This window comes from Caretta caretta, chromosome 11 (assembly GCF_965140235.1).
Source record: "Caretta caretta isolate rCarCar2 chromosome 11, rCarCar1.hap1, whole genome shotgun sequence".
NCBI lineage: Eukaryota > Metazoa > Chordata > Testudines > Cheloniidae > Caretta > Caretta caretta.
The window spans coordinates 21658738-21678185 of NC_134216.1; the positions used below are offsets into that span (position 1 = coordinate 21658738).

Here is a 19448-nt window from a genome sequence, read left to right on the forward strand (position 1 = left end):
TAGTTAAAACAGACTAGCAGATTTAGTAACCCCCACAAAAAATCATCCTCTGGAACAATAACACAGATAGTTTAGGATTAAGGACCTGCTCAAAAAGAACTAAAATCCTAGGCGCAATGCTGAGGAATGGTTTCAGAGTAACAGCCGTATTAGTCTGTATTCGCAAAAAGAAAAGGAGTACTTGTGGCACCAATTTATTTGAGCATGAGCTTTCGTGAGCTACAGCTCACTTCATCGGAAGTGGAAACTGCAGAAGACATTACTGTGGAAACTGCAGAAGACATTATATGCACAGAGACCATGAAACAATACCTCCTCCCACCCCACTCTCCTGCTGGTAATAGTTTATCTAAAGTGTTCATCAAGTTGGGCCATTTCCAGCACAAATCCAGGTTTTCTCACCCTCCGTCCCCCCACACACAAACTCACTCTCCTGCTGGTAATAGCCCATCCAAAGTGACCACTCTCTTTAAAATGTGTATGATAATCAAGGTGGGCCATTTCCAGCACAAATCTAGGTTTTCTCACCCCCCTCCAAAAACCACACACACAAACTCACTCTCCTGCTGGTAATAGCTCATCCAAAGCGACCACTCTCCCTACAATGTGCATGATAATCAAGGTGGGCCATTTCCAGCACAAATACAGGTTTTCTCACCCCCCCACCCCCATACACACACAAACTCACTCTCCTGCTGGTAGTAGCTCATCCAAAGTGACCACTCTCCCTACAATGTGTATGATAATCAAGGTGGGCCATTTCCAGCATAAATCCAAGTTTAACCAGAACGTCGGGGGGGTGGGGGGGTAGAAAAAAACAAGGGGAAATAGGCTACCTTGCATAATGACTTAGCCACTCCCAGTCTCTATTTAAGCCTAAATTAATAGTATCCAATTTGCAAATGAATTCCAATTCAGCAGTTTCTCGCTGGAGTCTGGATTTGAAGTTTTTTTGTTGTAAGATAGTGACCTTCATGTCTGTGATTGCGTGACCAGAGAGATTGAAGTGTTCTCCGACTGGTTTATGAATGTTATAATTCTTGACATCTGATTTGTCCATTTATTCTTTTACGTAGAGATTGTCCAGTTTGACCAATGTACATGGCAGAGGGGCATTGCTGGCACATGATGGCATATATCACATTGGTGGATGTGCAGGTGAACGAGCCTCTGATAGTGTGGCTGATGTTATTAGGCCCTTTGATGGTGTCCCCCGAATAGATATGTGGGCACAGTTGGCAACGGGCTTTGTTGCAAGGATAGGTTCCTGGGTTAGTGGTTCTGTTGTGTGGTATGTGGTTGTTGGTGAGTATTTGCTTCAGGTTGGGGGGCTGTCTGTAGGCAAGGACTGGCCTGTGAGAGTGTTGGGTCATCCTTCAGGATGGGTTGTAGATCCTTAATAATGCGTTGGAGGGGTTTTAGTTGGGGGCTGAAGGTGACGGCTAGTGGCGTTCTGTTATTTTCTTTGTTAGGCCTGTCCTGTAGTAGGTGACTTCTGGGAACTTGTCTGGCTCTATCAATCTGTGTGTGTGGGGGCGGAGGGTGAGAAAACCTGGATTTGTGCTGGAAATGGCCCAACTTGATGAACACTTTAGATAAGCTATTACCAGCAGGAGAGTGGGGTGGGAGGAGGTATTGTTTCATGGTCTCTGTGCATATAATGTCTTCTGCAGTTTCCACAGTATGCATCCAATGAAGTGAGCTGTAGCTCACGAAAGCTCATGCTCAAATAAATTGGTTAGTCTCTAAGGTGCCACAAGTACTCTTTTTCTTAACGCTGAGGAATGCAAATTATGCAGGCATGTCAGCCCCCACAGGAGCACATCCTACCTCTGAGATACCCCTTAAGACACAGTTCCTCTGTTGCTCCTGGTTGGGATGAGGGCAGTAGGTTCGAACAGGATGAAGTAACAGCTCCTAACAGGATGAAGTAATAATCCTCCCTGAGTGTCCAGCCAGCAATGCTGGATGGAACATGGAGAGCGATGGACGGGTGAGCCACTGTTCTGAACCTCCGTACCCAGTTACTTAGAAGAAAGACCATCTTAGGCACAGCCCCATCTCTCTCCACAGTGCCCAAAGTCATTATCTAGACAACGCTAATGGAGCCATGCAAGGAAGTGTGTTGAGGCCTTTAATAGAACTACGCACATACTTAAGCACCTGAATGTCTCTGCAGGATTGACACTGTTCTGTGTAAGTTGTATCCCTTTCACCAGCCCTTCACCGTTTAGTTTTGTTTGTTGATTTTAGTTTTGTTGGTTTGAACTTTTTAAATTGTAACTTCTTCAGAATAGGGATGGTGTATTCCTACTATGTATGTCTGTATAGCATGTAGCATATTGTGGACACTACTGTCATACAAATAATAAAAAAGTTTTATTTTAAATGGCCTTGAGAAAGAAACAATTGAATTGGAGGAAACAATAATGTACCTGTATTCTTGCAGGAAAACTTGGTTCTCTCATCGCACAAGCGTATAGTTCCATTACAGCCCTTTTCATCACTGCCATCTTCACAATCCTTTTCTCCATCGCAGCGCCACAATACAGGAACACAATTCCCATCAGGGTTACACTGAAATTCTTTCTCATTGCATCCTCCAGGAGAGGGAGTTTCTTAGATAAAATAATCAAGAGACAAGATTAACTATAGTGAATAGCTTGTTCACAATGTTTGTTTTTTCTATCTCCAGTTATATATGAAGAAACTAGTTTATATAAACACAGCAGTACAGCTGTCTCGTTTGCTCAGTTAAATTTGGCAATTTGTGCAGAATAACAGGAACAGCCACCGTTGTTGTTTTTTTTAACTGAAATAAGTATCTCCTCTATCACACCGTATACCTAAAGAAAAAGTTACACATATCGTCAGAGGAAGAAAAACACAGAGTGCATGTATAACCAGCAATTTAATTAAAACAAATGGAATTACTGAGTCTACAAAATATGTTATGAGCATGGACCACAAGTTTATAAAATGAGTCTTTAGGGATCATGAGCTTTAGGGCTTTGGTTGATCCTTTCATTTCCAAATTGTTTCATCCCACAGTAAATGGTTAGGGAAATCAGCTCTACAGTAATCAGGGGAATGAAGGCCAAGATATCTAAATGCATCTAGTGATTCTGGGTGACTTAATTTCTGAACACCCAGTACCAGTGGCTCCCAAAATATCACTACTCACTTTTGAAAATCTTCGCTGAAATGTTGAAAAGAAATATGGAAATTGCTCAATTAGAGAACGTTTACAATATGGAACCCTGAATTCAGAGCCCAAGAAGACATCACATTTAAGTACATTTAAAATTTAATAAGAAAGTTTGCAGGCATTTATTTTCAAGTGGTTTTCAGGAGAAGGGGCCAGATCCCTGGTCATAGATAAGCCCCCTTTGGACAGCTAGATCCGCCCAAAAGGGATTTAAAGCTGCTTTAATAAGAAAGATGAGGATTCTTCTGCAGCACAGTGAAATCCTCAGCTCACAAGCTGACATATCTAGTTTTAATCTTGCATTGGCCTAGTACAGGGATCGGCAACTTTTGGCATGCCGCCCGCCAGGGTAACCCCCCTGGCACGCTGGGCCAGTTTGTTTACCTGCTCCGTCTGCAGGTTTGGCTGATTGCAGCTCCCACTTGTTGCGGTTCGCTGCTCCATGCCAATGGGGGGTGCAGGAAATGGCGCGGGCCGAGGGTGCTGGCCGCCACTTCCCACAGCCCACATTGGCCTGGAACGGCAAACCACGGCCAGTGGGAGCTGCGATTGGCCGAACCTGCGGACACAGCAGGTAAATAAACCAGTCCCGCCCGCCAGGGGGCTTACCCTGGTGGGCTGGGTGCCAAAGGTTGCCGATCCCTGGCCTAGTAGATGTTCTGCTAGGGATGGCATTGGAAAACAATGTGATCTAACATAGCTGGACTAGCAGAATGGTCCCTGGGTGATGCTTCCAGTTGGCATAAGTTAGAACAGCCATGTAACTGCTCTTACATGCACCACGGGCCAGTTCACCCCTCAGCTACCTCCAAGGATCTTGAAGGTAGAAAAGGTGACAGTTATCTTGGTCTTTCCCCACTCAGCTATACTGAACATGAGCTCTGTATAGTTGAGGATTCAGACCCATATGTATTGAAGCACAGTAATTATGTGATAAGACTTCATTTGGATTAGCCACATGCTTAACATTAAGCATATGTGTGTTTCCAAGATTAGAGACTTATTTTGCTTTTTTTGGATTCCTCAGCTGTACTCTCCTAACCTAATCATCACCACGAAGATTATTTATAGTATTCCAAACTTCTGAATTGTATTAAGGCATATTTTAAAGTCATGTCTTGAAAAGTCCTGCATTCTGAAAAGTATAATTTGAACAATTTTTACCAGCATTTGTCCACAACCATAGTCATGAGCTGAGAGGCAGCTTAGTTCTTTATGTCTGCTCGTGGTGTGTGGGCAACAGAAGGTGCTTGTGCCTTCCCCAGAGGGCACCACCAAGGGAAAAACTCTCTAACAACTGTGCACTGGAGCACACAAACACATACAGCCAAACAGACTTGGGCCATACCCGGATCGGCGGGTAGTGATCCATCTATCAGGGATCGATTTATCACATCTAGTGTAGACGTGATAAATTGATCCCTGATTGCTCTGCCGTCGACTCTGGAACTCCACCACGGCGAGATGAAGTTGACGTATCTTAGATCAACTTAGAATCATTTACTTCGCGTCCTCGCGATCCCACGCCGCAAGGACGCAAAGTAAATGATTCTAAGTCGATCTAAGACACGTCGACTTCAGCTACGTGGTTCTCGTAGCTGAAATTGTGTACCTTAGATTGATCCACCCCCCACCAGTGTAGACCAGGCCTTGGGCAATCATTTGAAAAATAACTGCCTAAAATCATCCATATATAAGGGGTAGGAAGTGTCAGCACTTCATCTTGTGAAGAGGAGGAGATGTTAGTCTATGGTGTAGCTTCCTCATCAGCTCTTCTCTCCTGTTGCTTGAAAGATTCATCCTGAGATGGAGACTGACTTGGAGGGACAGGAGGTGCAAGTGATTGATGCCTCTGGCACTCCCCATGAGTCTAGCTGAGTGCTTTGGAGCATTATTGCTGATAAGTAACCCAGAGGTCCCTTTATGGCTATTCAGGATGGACCAAAAAGAAAAACAGAGGGGCACACAAGACTGGGTATCTGGGCCTGGGTCTGAGGAAGGTTGAAGGGAGCGCTCCATCATGAGAAGCCTAAGCTTTATCTCCTTGTTCTTTCTAGACATACTTTAAAACCTGAATAAGTTTTATATTTAAATGAGACATGGACCCCTAAGTAGTGGATACAGTGAGAGTGGCTGTCACTAACTAGGATAGGATCCCAGAAAATGAGGCAGCATCTAAATCTAGAGGTGTCAAGGTTCCTTCCCCACTCTGAACTCTAGGGTACAGATATGGGGACCTGCATGAAAACCTCCTAAGCTTACTTTTACCAGCTTAGGTTAAAACTTCCCCAAGGTACAAACTATTTTACCTTTTGCCCTTGGACTTTCGCTGCCATCACCAAATGTCTAACCAGGTTTTTTATTAGGAAAGAGCCTTTTGGAAACGTCTTTTCCCCCCAAATCCTCCCAAATCTTACCCCCTTTTTTCTGGGGAAGATTTGATAAAAATCCTCACCAATTTGCATTGGTGAACACAGACCCAAACCCTTGGATCTTAAGAACAATAAAAAAAATCAGTTTCTTAAAAGGAGAATTTTAATAGAAGAAAAAGTAAAAAAGAATCACCTCTGTAAAATCAGGATGGTAAATACCTTACAGGGTAATTAGATTCAAAACATAGAGAATCCCTCTAGGCAAAACCTTAAGTTACAAAAACCACAAAAACAGGAATATTCATTCCATTCAGCACAGCTTATTTTCTCAGCCATTTAAAGAAATCATAATCTAACACATATCTAGCTAGATTATTTACTAAATTCTAAAACTCCATTCCTGTTCTGACCCCAGCAAAAGCATCACACAGACTGACCCAGACCCTTTGTTTTTCCCCCCCCTCCAGCTTTGAAAGTATCTTCTGTCCGCATTGGTCATTGTGGTCAGGTGCCAGTGAGGTTATCCTAGCTTCTTAACTCTTTACAGGTGAAAGGGTTTTTCCTCTGGCCAGGAGGGATTTTAAAGGTGTTTACCCTTCCTTTATATTTATGACAAGAGGATATAGGCATAATCCAAGGATAGACTCCCTGAAAAAGAAGAGACCCCAGAGAGGGGGGATACTGGGTGTGGGGGCGGTGGTGGGGGGAGAGAACAGGAGTCTCCCAACGAAATATTCCTCCCAAAAATAACACTACTAAAACTACTAAAATTAGTAAGAGCTAAAAGGCTAACTAAAAACCTAAAAATAACAACTGTGAAACTAATAAAGCTATTCCCTAAAGGTAAATAAGGTAAAAAGCAGGCACCACAAGATGCTCCATCTCAGGCTGAAGCAGTTGAGGACCATCTGGGGGCAGTTCATGAGTCTCTGCGCTATATACCCTCAGTACAGGTTGAAACAATAGCTAAGGTCAGGTGAGGACTGAATGGGCAATGACACAGAAAGCCTCCAATCAAAGGTGCATCTGAAGTGGAGTACCCATAGGTATATTACTTGAAGAAATACAAGTTCCTTTTTAATAATTCACAGTGTTTTGATAATTAACTGTTGTTTTAATAAAGATGAAAGAATCAGGTTAAAAGCAGCTGAATAATTTTCTGTTTTAATTTTAAGAAGAGGTCATGATGCACAGCATTAAAAATTTCCACAACCATATAAGGGAGTTTTCCAAACGAGAAATATGTTTTACTCTCCATTAAAAAATGATATGCATTATAGCAGTTGGGAATAAATTTGACTACAACTATTTACAGTTTTTGTTTACAAAGTACCTGGAAGCTCAAACATACTGAGTGCCTCCAGAGGCATGCTCAAGCCTTTCTGCTGTTTCCCGTTAAACCTAAGGGCAGCTGAATGTGTTCACAGTTCCACAAGGTTCTTACCACTAACTAAAAATTGTAAACATTTTTCATACCTTTGCTCTGAACTAGATTTAGAAAGATAAAATTTATTACATGAGTACAAACAGGAAAACTAAATTAAAGTTAATGTTATGTCAAAAATAATAAAGCCTCATTGCTGAGGTTTAATTCCATGATTTGAACCCAACTGATGTGCAAATAAAATTATTCAAAATTCATTTAAGCGGATGATACAAAATGACAGGGCTATAACAGCGAATATATCCAGGTTTTCATTCCTCACTTTAGCTAAGAAAAACGTCATAGAATTATAAAATTTGGGGCCTGTTTAGTGCAATGTTTATCCTCACTTTCTTTACAAACTTGGTTCAGGGTTTCCAGTGGAACATACATATTCTGTTGATTTTCTCTTTTATTGAGTAATATTGTTTTTATATCTAAAATATTATGTTTGTCTTACCTTATATTCCCCTATATATGGGCAACAGGATAAAAACTTCAAAACATAGTGATAGCTCCCATTTTAACTGTAGGTAGATTGGGCATCACACAAAACTCACCTTTACAATACAGCCATATTTTACTTTATGGTAAAATTATTCAGACTATAGAAAATATTGCAAATAACACAAAGTTTAATTACAATGACACAATAAAGATAGATTTTTGTGATATCCTTTGTATTTGAGATCAAATATGTTTCTACAGTATTTTAACTATATTTCCCTGGTTTTATACATTTGGAGGTTTCAGAGTAGTTTGTGATTGGAGAATTAAATCTTAGTACGTAATCAAATTAATTTGGAAACTTGCTACATCACAAGTCACAGCAGAAAGTCAATACTGTCACTAATGACATAATAATAGAAGCTTTCCTTTAATTTTTATTGAAAAATTAAGAAATTCACCACATGTGCTCATTTTGTTAAATTGCCGCACAAGGCAGTAGATGTTGCCTTTTTAGTAAACCAAACAGTAGGAACAAAAGAATGACTACTGTAAATTGGAGATCAGATGTGTTTTCATTGTAAAGCATAGCTACGGTTTTTTGTTTAGTTGATTGGTTTTGAATAAGAAAGAAATACTGAGTACAAGAAATTGTAGGGATTATTCTTTGGTAAAATGGAAATGATAGGAAATTCTTATTATTTTAATATTATATTGAGCTAAACTGTTGTGTAAAAATACTTGCAGATATTAAAGTGCTAACTTAAGCAATGTTACTTTGCCTAGTGTATCTTGATCCAGGAAACATCTGTCTCTATTAAAAGGACAAGAATCATGTACAGTGTAATTCAATGAAGTAAAACTATCAACATTGTGCTGGATTTGTTTCAGCAGAGGCTGCTCTAGCCATAGGCAAACAAGGCAGCTACCTAGGAAAGCACATTTGGTCATGCCATTCCCCAGTGAGAAGGTAGGTTTTTGTTTGTTTAATTGATTGGCACTATTTTTCTCTCTCCTGTTACCTGTAAAGGATAATTGAGAGAGAGAGAATTACTCCTTCCTAGAGTTCAGTTTTACTAGTAAAACAAAAACACTACAAAATCTTCAGCCTGCCTGTTTGGCTGTCCCTAAGATTTGTCCTTTGAGCTATCCAGGGCTTAACTCCCTATCCCCTTTATATCCTGTTTGAATCACCACAGTATGCATACGATGAAGTGAGCTGTAGCTCACGAAAGCTTATGCTCAAATAAATTGGTTAGTCTCTAAGGTGCCACGAGTCCTCCTTCACTTTAAGAAGGGTATCACATCTTAAATATCTGTTTTCTGCCACCAACAATTTAAACAACTTTCACTTTTCCAATGGATGAGAAAGTTCACTATTCATTTAGACCAAATCTTTATCACAGTATTAAAATAGCCAACCTTCTTTGGGGCAGTTTGCTTTGGTTTCATCACTGAAGTCTCCACAGTCATTGTCACCATCACAAGCCCAATGACTTGGTATGCATCTGCCAGTGGAGCATCTGTACTGATTACTGGAGCATGAGTGAACACAACCCAACTCATCACTCCCATCGCCACAGTCGTCATCTGTGAACATTCAGAGTCAACATGAGAAAAAGAGCACCAGACCAGCTTTAAATGGTGCAAAATCTGAATAGAAGCCTGACGCTCATGAGAAACGTTAATAAATGGACGCAACAATGCTGCGTTTACCGTTTTCGTATCTACAGTGTCCTTGAGAAGAAAACAGAGAAGTGATAGCCAGTACGTTAAAGTTCTATATATTGCTTTCTCTGCTGGATCATACCAAAACCAGTTATGTCACTACGAGCAATTCCCTGTCCTGTCTTAGCTATATAAGGTGGCCCTTTTATGCAATTGGGTGTACAGACTTGTGTTTTGGTAAAGACAAGACCTTAGTTTTATTCACAACAAAGTCATGCATTAGACTGATGAATGGGCTGCAGATAACCGTTTCAGATAACTTAAGGCCAAAATGAAAATCTCAGATCAGAATTAGCCTTTTAAAATAACACAGGGGAAAGGCTCTCTTACACATTTAGAAACAGATAGCTGGAGAAAAAGACACTAATTAATTCATCAAAAGGGGGTTGAAATGGGCTTCCTTACTTCTATACTGTCTGATGATTCCTGTAATCTGTGATTGTGATTCCCAAGAAAGGGAAAGATACTGCATTAAACATTACAGCTCACTTTGCACACTTGTCCAGCCAAATATACATTCCACTGATCATTTTATTTTAAGGAAATGCTCTGATTCTTGGTCATTCTTATTACCAAATATTGTCTCATATTGCATTCTAGTCTAATATAATTCAGTATATTTGCAGTGATGTTCCAGGTTTAACGCCAAGAGCAATTCTTATTTCTACTGCATTCTCCCAGGTGTGTGGCCTCAGTTTCACAACCTTTATTCTTAAATCAGTAAAATAAAGCCATTACGTTTATTTTATGCAGGGCTACAAGCTGGATTTACTCTAGTCCCAGTAGGAAATGAGTATTTTTATCAAACGTACCCCCAGCCCCTTAATTAAATCAGTTTAGAATACTGAACATTTGGTACTTGCCTGAGTCACAGTGCCATTTGCTACTAACACATCTTCCATTTTTGCATATAAATTGAGTTAGTGGTTCACAGGTTGGGAATTCTGCAAAGGATATGAAGGCATCCAACATGAAATGTGTTAATGACTATACCAGATTTAATTTGTATCCCAGTTATTTGTGTCCCCTCCCTCATACATGCACAAAGGCAAAGGAGAATCATTAAATCACTTATTGAAGTGGCCATTGCTTCAGGAAGATAATTTCAACATCTTTTAAATGAGTGTCTCCTAGTTACTAGAAGGGAAGGTTCGTCATGTGCTGCTGAAGGACAATCAGTAAATGCTGTAGTGCTATCAGAGCAAACAGACACTACGGAGTTTTACCAGCTAAACCAGTTTTCTTTAAATGAACAACAGCTGGAAGCAGCACCAAGCTCTGCTTCTCTAAAGTGTATGCAGATGTTACAAAAGTGCTGTTCTCTCCATGAATACAGAGAAAAGTAGGGTTAAAAACATCCTCTTAGTATTTTTTTTTAAAAAAAGAAAGGACAATGAAATCTGATATGATTTACACAGTAGAAAAAATCTGAAAATACATCTTTCTGCAAAGAAATGAGTTTTCTTGAATAAAGTTATAAAAATGCTATGCAGTACCTGAAAACTAAATAGAAGAATTACTCACTCTAATTCACTGATTTGGGTCTGTTTGAGGAGTAAGGTGCTACTCAGCATGAGTAAAGGCACCACAACACAGCTATAAATTAAGTTACTAATTCAAAACCTCCATGAGGCAGAAGCAATATTGCACTGTGCTGTCACATACAAGATTATATTCTGGCTACTTACACAAAAGTTTAAAAGAAAAGGGGAGCAAAAAGGTGCAAAGGGCTTTTGCACTGAGGGTCAGCTAGAATCATGATGCTTGTGCTTCTTGAGTGCTTGAGAGTCCCAGGGGCTGCAGAGTGGGAGCAAATGATGCATTGGCAATTAGGAGGGACAGGAGCTACTCCTAGGCAAAACTCATTCCCTCCCTTCCCTTACCCAGCACACAGAGAGCTTTCTGTCTGATTTAGCACACTGCAGGCAGGATGATTCTAGCTATTTCTGAAGTAAATTTAATTGTAAAGTTACACCCCACCCTGTCAAATGTATGCATCATAATACTAATGATGAAATATAGCCTGAAATGTGAGAAATTACACTTTCAAAATGTTCACTTTTATCATAAAATGTCTGATTGCAATGTAGCTGCTAGTAAAAAGCAGGAAATGAAACAATTGGAAAATACAGAAGTGATACAAAGGGACATGGAGACTTTAGAAATACAAGTAGGAAATAAACTGCTCTGACAGTTACACACCGCAGGTCACCATTAAAGAGAGAATACTTACAAACAGTTCTCACATATATTCCAGTCAAGCTATCAGAAAGCTAAAACACTGGAATATGTACAGAGCTACAAAGTAAAGGCTCAGCCACACTGCAACTCCAAGTCTACCCATGTTTTTCTAATACTCTCATCCAATTCTGGTTAGAACAAACAGCTGAGTTGTGTACAGAGTTTTATTTTCATAACAATACCAAGTGTAAACCAAGTTTGTGCATCCAGCGTTACCATAATGCTTAGCTGTGTTGGTATCAGTGCAGTTTGAAAAAATCTGGGTAACCACCCCCATAGTAGGGAATAGACCTCCGGAAGGATATGCATATCAAGCACCACCATTAGCTAAAGGAACAATGGAATCTACATCCCTTTCTACGCTGGAATATTTTGGTGCTGGAACCTCTGCCACAATTGTTGAATGCCCTATGTTCACATACACAAAAGAATATTTACAAAGGTGCACAAGTGCTGCCAGCAACACTGAAACTGAACTTTCTTGGAGCAAGTCTCTGCACTTTTGCCTGCATTGGCTTACTTCACTTCTGCACCTCTACTGCATAGAGCAAATGTTGGTGTTGCAGTTGCTACATTGCATTTGGTCCTCCCAGCACCAACCCACAATGTTCCTGCAACTCCTTCAGGGACTACTCTATGCAGAAATTCCTCTAATTCAATTACTTTCTTGTTTTAAATTAGTGCAACTTCTGTAGTTTTTTGCATACAAAATTTCCATTTCATATAGTACAATGCATGCAGTCGTCTTGGTTTAAAAGAAGTAATACTGATACTGATACATTTTCAATAAATGTATTTCAGACATTAACAAATGCTAATTTATATATTTCACATTTTATTTTATTTTTAAGTCTCTCCAGACTGCTAGTGTTTATACAATGAACTGTTACAGGAGTAGAGAAGAACTGTTGTAATTTATAATATTGCACTTGTTATGCAGTGTGGACAAAGCATAGATTATCATATTGCTAACAGAGTTTAAACTAGGAGAAAAGAAGCCTAGCCAAACTGGTTATACAGGTTTAAAAGGGAAGGGAGGTGCCCATCCACGTACTGTTCCGGGCCTCTTGCAAGGACAACCCATGAGCAGTTGTCACAATTACTAATTCAGCATTGACAGGTTTCAGAGTAACAGCCGTGTTAGTCTGTATTCGCAAAAAGAAAAGGAGTACTTGTGGCACCTTAGAGACTAACCAATTTATTTGAGCATAAGCTTTCGTGAGCTACAGCTCACTTCATCCTGAGCTGTAGCTCATGAAAGCTTATGCTCAAATAAATTGGTTAGTCTCTAAGGTGCCACAAGTACTCCTTTTCTTAATTCAGCATTAACTATGTAGCCTATAGAACCAGACCATGTTGAAAGTCAGTCGTGCAACCAAGAAGCTCAGCTATATCGAGGTTGACCAGATAGCAAGTGTGAAAAATCAGGACAGGGGGTGGCAGGTAATAGGCGCCTATATAAGAAAAAACCCCAAATACTGGGAGTGTCCCTATAAAAATCGGAACGTCTGGTCACCCTAGTTATGTCATAGATAGGACCTAGAAAAAACTATTTATTGGCTAACTGACAATGAAGGGAAATAATGAGTCTAGGATATTAACACCCAAGGATGGAAAGGAATTGTTTGAGACTACTCAAAGAGTATAAAAAAAATGGGATGAAACTGTGCATAGAACCTATGGCAAAACAAGAAAGCCGTTTTCTGGTTTTCTAAATAGATCTATCAGACAATGAAATAGTCTTCCAATAGATATTGGGACTTCGGCATTCCTTTAACACTCAGCTATACAGATAAATTGAGACTGTATTATAGGAAATAATCCTGCAATGACAAAGGAGTTCTTTGTTTTTCTAAATACACACAAGTTTAATAATATGAACTATCTCCTTATGACTATGACTTGCTTTAATCACTGCATTTCTGGATTTAGATTTACATGTGCTACTGTCTTTTGTGTAGTAGCTATGCCTATTATTTGAATTTTGATTATCTTTTAAGGAAGCAAAGTGAAAGCAGTGGGCTTAAGCAGAATCAAAGATAAGGTAACAAAAGATCAGAAGAGGCGAGAGAGTTGCATCAAGTAATCAATACAACTGGAGATCAGAGAAAGTATCAACAGACTGAAAAGAAGCAGCTGTTAGGTAGGGCGAAAAGAAAAGTAAAAATGCGGATGAGATCACTTTTGTCAATTATTCCTGGATATTTTGTTTCTTATTACCTAAAGATGTCTGTTTTTTGTTGTTGTTGTTGTTTTTTCAAGGACCAGCACGTCTCTGCCAAAGTTTGCTCTGAGACAAATGAAGATGTGCTAATGATATGGGAATTAGTTATGAACATGCTTCATGCATTTCAAGTTTTCTAATTTAGCTTTACTGAAGTCTTAGATATAAATATTATACAGATCAGACTAATAGATCACTTTTGTAAGATGCATTCAATTTGTACATTAAAACTAGATTCCTTTTTCCTTTTTCAAACATATATCCTTTCAAAACTAACGAGAAGTCCGGAGGCACCTTAAAGACTAACAGATTTATTTGGGCATAAGCTTTCGTGGGTAAAAAACCTACTTCTTCAGATGCATGGAATGACTTGGAGCATGGAATTGGATGCATGGAGCCTTTCAAAACTGTGTTCTATATTATGTTCACCTGTGAGGCCTAGATAAAGACAAAGGAACTAATTAAAATGAATTGAGATGGGATCTGCCTATCTCAACATCAAACTCAGAGTCCTCTATGGCAAAAATTTCCTTGATGACCTTATTTATGAAGGAAAGCATAGTTCCTCCTTCAGGAAGACCCAATAACCTTATATTAATTTCTTTTTCCTCTATTTGCCAGATTTTTCAATTGATTTTGCATTCTGGCAATTTCAGCATAATTTTTTATTGATTTGAGCATGGGTTTTAGAGTGTCTGTCTCTAATGCCCCTGAATCAGTGTGCCTCCTCTTGAACTTTTTCTTTGATGTCCTGTATGTCATCTTTATTATCACACAATGTGTTGTGCAAAGAGCCACTTGCTCAGTAAGCCTCTTGGCATTTGTTTTAGAATTTTGTGGGGTTTGTATGTTGCAGATTTAGATTTCCCATGAAGAACTTCCTCCACTCTGTCAGGGACCTGGACAGGGTGTGAGGAACTAAGTCCTCATCGGAGCAATAGGCTAGTGAATCCTAATAAAAATCAGTAACTTCAACTTTGTTTTTTCCTGTAAAACTACTTCTCAGGATTCTTGAAAGTTGCTGTATTTGTACTTTGGAAGTGACAGTGTGGATTAAATTGATCCTGGTACCAGTTTCTGATCCTAACCACCAGACACACTCTAATTTTCAGCCCTCCACCGTCTTGGGAGAAATAACCGTCCTCTGAAGTGGCAAAACTATGATTTCGTGTAAGTATCAGAGTTGCCAATTTTGGTTGGGCATATTCCTGGAGGTTTCATCACATGACACTTCCTGGAGACTCCAGGGCAATCCTGGAAGCTTGGCGACCCTAGTAAGTATATGGAAATTGCTGAATCAACAGGGGGAGCCAGAGTTATTCAAATGCATGAGGGAAAATGCAGTTTAAAAACAAGGATCAGTCATAGCAACACACACAAAAATAGGAAATAAAGTATGATTTTGTTTCTCTTGAAAAATAATATTGCATACAGAGACTATTGTAAATTATTTAATAGAAGTATAATTGGTAACAATGTTTTTCATAGTCAGAATCCTACAGTATACTCATGCTTGGCATCCAATTGTGATATAAAATGACAAGTGAAGCATTAAGCACATAAACTACTGTTTATAGTGCTTGAGTATGAAACGACAAGAGGATTAAAATGTATAAGTGAAGTGTAAAGTCTGACCACACTGAAATATTAAGAGTGAACCAAGTGGATACTGAAAAAGTGACAAGAAAAATTCAAGATGACCTGACATGATGATACAACCAATACCCTTTGCAAGACATTATAAAGAATGTCATAAACATGAAAATAAATAAATAAACTGAAAAATCAAAAAGCATAAAACAGCTAGCTGAACTGGTCAGATGAACTACTGTATTAACTGTCACATAATAGTATGATGTCAAATTCTCTTTGTTACTTAGACCCATATGTTCCTTTCCCTCTCTCAAGCAAAGCAGAAGGGACCCGTTTGATGAATGTCAGCAGAACAGTTATTTGAAAGCCTGCACAGAGAGGAAGTGTGGCTACGTGAAACTGTCCCTTACCACTGTGCAACTACCCCAAGACTCTCACACCATTTACATAGAAGAGTCACATTAAATATACAAAGAGGTTATTGACTAAATGTAGAGAGAGTGGGGAAATAAACTATAAAAATATATTCTTTAACTTAAGTAAATGCTACACTGATCAGCTTTCAACATTTTTATATGCCCTGTGAAACTTGTCACAGTGGTCACAGGATTGCAGCTCCCTGGGGAGTTACCCGTGCTGCCAGTGCCGGTAAAGGAGTCTAAGGATATGTAGAACCACATCAGCTATAAGTCAGGGATTGGGCAGTCTGTATCCACAGATGCATATTTTGCAGCCACTCCCTTTCCTCCTCCCCTTCCACATCTGTCCACTGTAATCAGTGCAAGTCCATGGTATAAATGCAGCCATTCTGAATCAGCAGATTTTACAGGAAAAGTTACTTGCTGTACATTTGTATGAAGGAATAGTGTTTACAAGCTAAGATGAAAGTAAAGAACAGTTTAGTCCACAATTTTCTCCTCTAAAAAAATCCTTCATTCTGTACTACTGTATTTTATCTTAGTTTGTCTGAGAGACACTAAACAAATTAAAGTTGGATTTTGCTGCATAAATGCACCTTTTCAAACGAAGGATACTCCCATGAATTTGTATTGAAATGACAAATAACTATAGAAAGCTTTCAAATACATCAGCTTGCTGAAATTTAAAGTGCATGAAGCTTCAAAATTTTTATATTTGCCACACAAACTTCAAGGGTTCTCTTTTTGAGACACCAATCCTGCAAATACTTATGCATATACTTAATTTTAGACATGTGAGTAGTCCCATTGAAGTCAGTGAGAGTACTCGTGTGCTAAAGTTAAACACGTGCTGGTTTTTTCAGGATTGAGACCTGAATTTTTATACCTCAGCATTTTTTTTTTAAAACACAACTACCCTGTTTAAAGTGTGGCATACAGAAAGTAGAAAAATTAGGAATAGTTTCTGCTATTCCTTATTTTAATTTCTGCTAACAATTATGCACAGGAACACAAAGAAAGAGAGTATCCTTAATTAAGCATCTGTTACCTCATTCTAGGCACAAATAAAGATATGCTCGTAGAATCGAACCCTCAGATAGACCAATATCAAGGGTGCAATATATGTGTTTTTCTTACCGTATGTTCACTTGCATGAAGAATGCTGAGTGAACAAGCGTTCAGCATCATAACTTTTTAAGTGCTACGAGGACAGAGATGAAAACAAATGGCATCTCCTAATTAACACATTACCTTTCCTCTCATATCTGCATATTTTCAAGTAAGGTGTTAAAATAATTTGTCAAACGTTCAGCATCTTGTACCTGGATGCTAGAGATATGCAAAAAGGCTAATATATATAATACCTAGATTTGGCAGAGGCTCAAGGGACTTCTAAAAATGCTCTCTACCAGCAAATGCAACTTTAAAAGCACCACAGGTTTTACCTTAAAGGTATTCTGACTTGCCTCTGCATTCAAATAGTTTTATTTTGCTTTTTCAAAGCATGTGATTGATTCTGAAGTAAATAATCTGAATGATCAGTATTCTACTGTGATGCTCTGTATCCTGGGGAAACACTCTACACCCCTCAAGTTCATCTCTATAAAATGACTGTGTGGTATCCAATGCAAAATTTGTCATGTTGGGTGTTTTCGGAAGGCTCATGATGCACTGAGCATGGTTGTTATAGTGATGTTATAGTAATTGTTATAGGTTATAATTTCATGTATGGAGTTATGAGGCTGAAAATGTATCCTCATGGTTTAAAATAAGCCCAGGCAAAAACTCTCCAAGAGCTGAGAGGCAGTTCACACCTCATCAGGGCATGTATGGGACAAACCCAGCCCAGCCTCACAGGAACAAAGGACGCTGGCCTAGACAGCAACAAAAGAATCTGTTGGACTGTCGAGGGAATCACCCCCCTTCCTTTGGTCAGTATGGAACTGTGATGAGGTAATGCTCAACTGACTCTGAAGGTGGGGTGGGCAAAGCCAAGAGGGAAGAAAGAACATGATAAAAGGGAGAGACGTTTGCCATTCTCTTTCTCTCTTCCACCTACATCTATAGACGCCACACCAAGTGACTGAAGCACTCATCAAAGGGGAGAGCCTGACTGAAGAGCAACCAGCCAGTCTGTGGGGAAAATCATCTAAGTTTGTAAGGGCATTGAAAGTGCTAAGATCAGTTTAGAATGCATTTTGCTTTTATTTCATTTGATTGAATCTGACTTGTTATGCTTTGACTTATAATCACTTAAAATCTATCTTTATAGTGAATAAATCCGTTTGTTTATTCTACTTGAAGTAGTAAGTTTAGTTCGAAGCATGTCAGAGATTCCCCTTGGGATAACAACCCTGGTACATATAAATTTCTTTGTTAAATTGATGAACTCATATAAGCTTGAAGTGTCCAGCAGGCATAACTGGACACTGCAAGACAGAGGTTCCTAGGGTTGTGTCCGGGACCGGGGATATTGGCTAGTGTCATTCAGTTGCACAATCCAAGGGGCAGCTTACATGCCAGAGGCTATACATGAACAGGCCAGGAGTGGGGGTTCTCACAGCAAAGCAGGGTAAGGCTGGCTCCCAGAGTCAAGGACCGGAGTGACCTAGCAGATCACTGGTCTGGATAACACGAGAGGGGAACGTCACATATACTATACTGGCTTTCAGTTTACCTTCACTACACTCAGTGAGGAAGGTGAGAAGATGAGAGAAAAGAAGGGATGAGTTAGAGAGAAGTTAAAAAAGGAAAAAAGACAAGATTAATGCATTTGATTTTACAATTCCACCATCCTGTAAGTTTTTCCATGATACCAAGTAGGGCCCTGACTCTGCAAAAACTTATACTTCAAGGATATGAGTAGTCCCACTGAAGTCAATGGGTACTATGATTGTACCATAGTGGGGGGCTAGATGCATAAAAATATCCTTTGCTTGACTGAATCAGCATGCTCAAGTCTTTGATGTTATTGCCCTGTAGAGACTGGTTGTAATCAGTATTGTGTCAAAGTAGGAATTATATGGTTAATTTCTAAAATTTTTATTTGAGGGCTCATGTGACAAGACGACACACTCTGGCAAGATACTGGGGAGACATGCTGCTCTTGCAGACAAGAGAATCAGACACAAGCTTTGATCTCTGAAAGCATGTGAATGAGTAACTTTTTTTGTCTTACGTTAAGAAAAAATGAAAATAACCTGCCTAGATAGACTTTAGGCAATGCAAACTTTAGGTAAATTAAGGGATCAGTTTATTTTCGCTTAATACATTTTTCTCTATGCTTTTAATTTTCTTTTCTTTTTCTTTTAAAAAAGAGAACTGCTCTCTGTTCAAAGAATTCACACTGTTTTCCTTCCCCAAGGACAATAACTGCACAGACACATAAGGAACTATCAACTACAAAACTCTGAAGTTTTAAAGGCATTTAACTCTTGATCTGGTCTAAAGGGCAAAGATTGGAGAATCGTATCACAAGGAGATGTGTTTCAGACAGCCAAGGAAGTCAGTACAAGTGAGATTCTGAGAGTCCAAGGAGGAGTGAGAGTAGCAGGTGGCCCTAAAAAGGTAACAAGGATGTAAGCCTTAATACTACTGAAAGCTAACAAAGATTCTCTAGAAGCTAAAGGAATGGAGACCCACATTTTGGGAGTATAAGGTTCTGAATGCATTTTAAGTTTGTAAAAGGACCATGTTGTCTTCATGTATTTTGTATCTGTATATGCTGAATGAGATGAAAGAATAGTAAAATCAAAGGTAGGCAGAGATCTATCTACTATTGACTAGCTGCTGA

At 39.2% G+C, this 19448-nt stretch overlaps 1 protein-coding gene across 7 annotated transcripts in view; it reads right to left on the bottom strand.

The window, feature by feature from the left end:
- LRP1B (LDL receptor related protein 1B) overlaps positions 1–19448 on the bottom strand; it is a 1334345-nt gene that overhangs the window by 502375 nt on the left and 812522 nt on the right. For 6 of the 7 annotated variants that reach the window (XM_075117809.1, XM_075117811.1, XM_075117808.1 and 3 more), the window contains 3 exons: positions 10042–10122; positions 8873–9040; positions 2436–2618 (listed from right to left, as the gene is read on the bottom strand). In XM_075117809.1, coding sequence (XP_074973910.1) covers positions 2436–2618; positions 8873–9040; positions 10042–10122 — 432 coding nt within the window. The remainder of the gene's footprint in view (positions 1–2435; positions 2619–8872; positions 9041–10041; positions 10123–19448) is intronic. The other variant, XM_075117812.1, reaches the window with a different exon arrangement.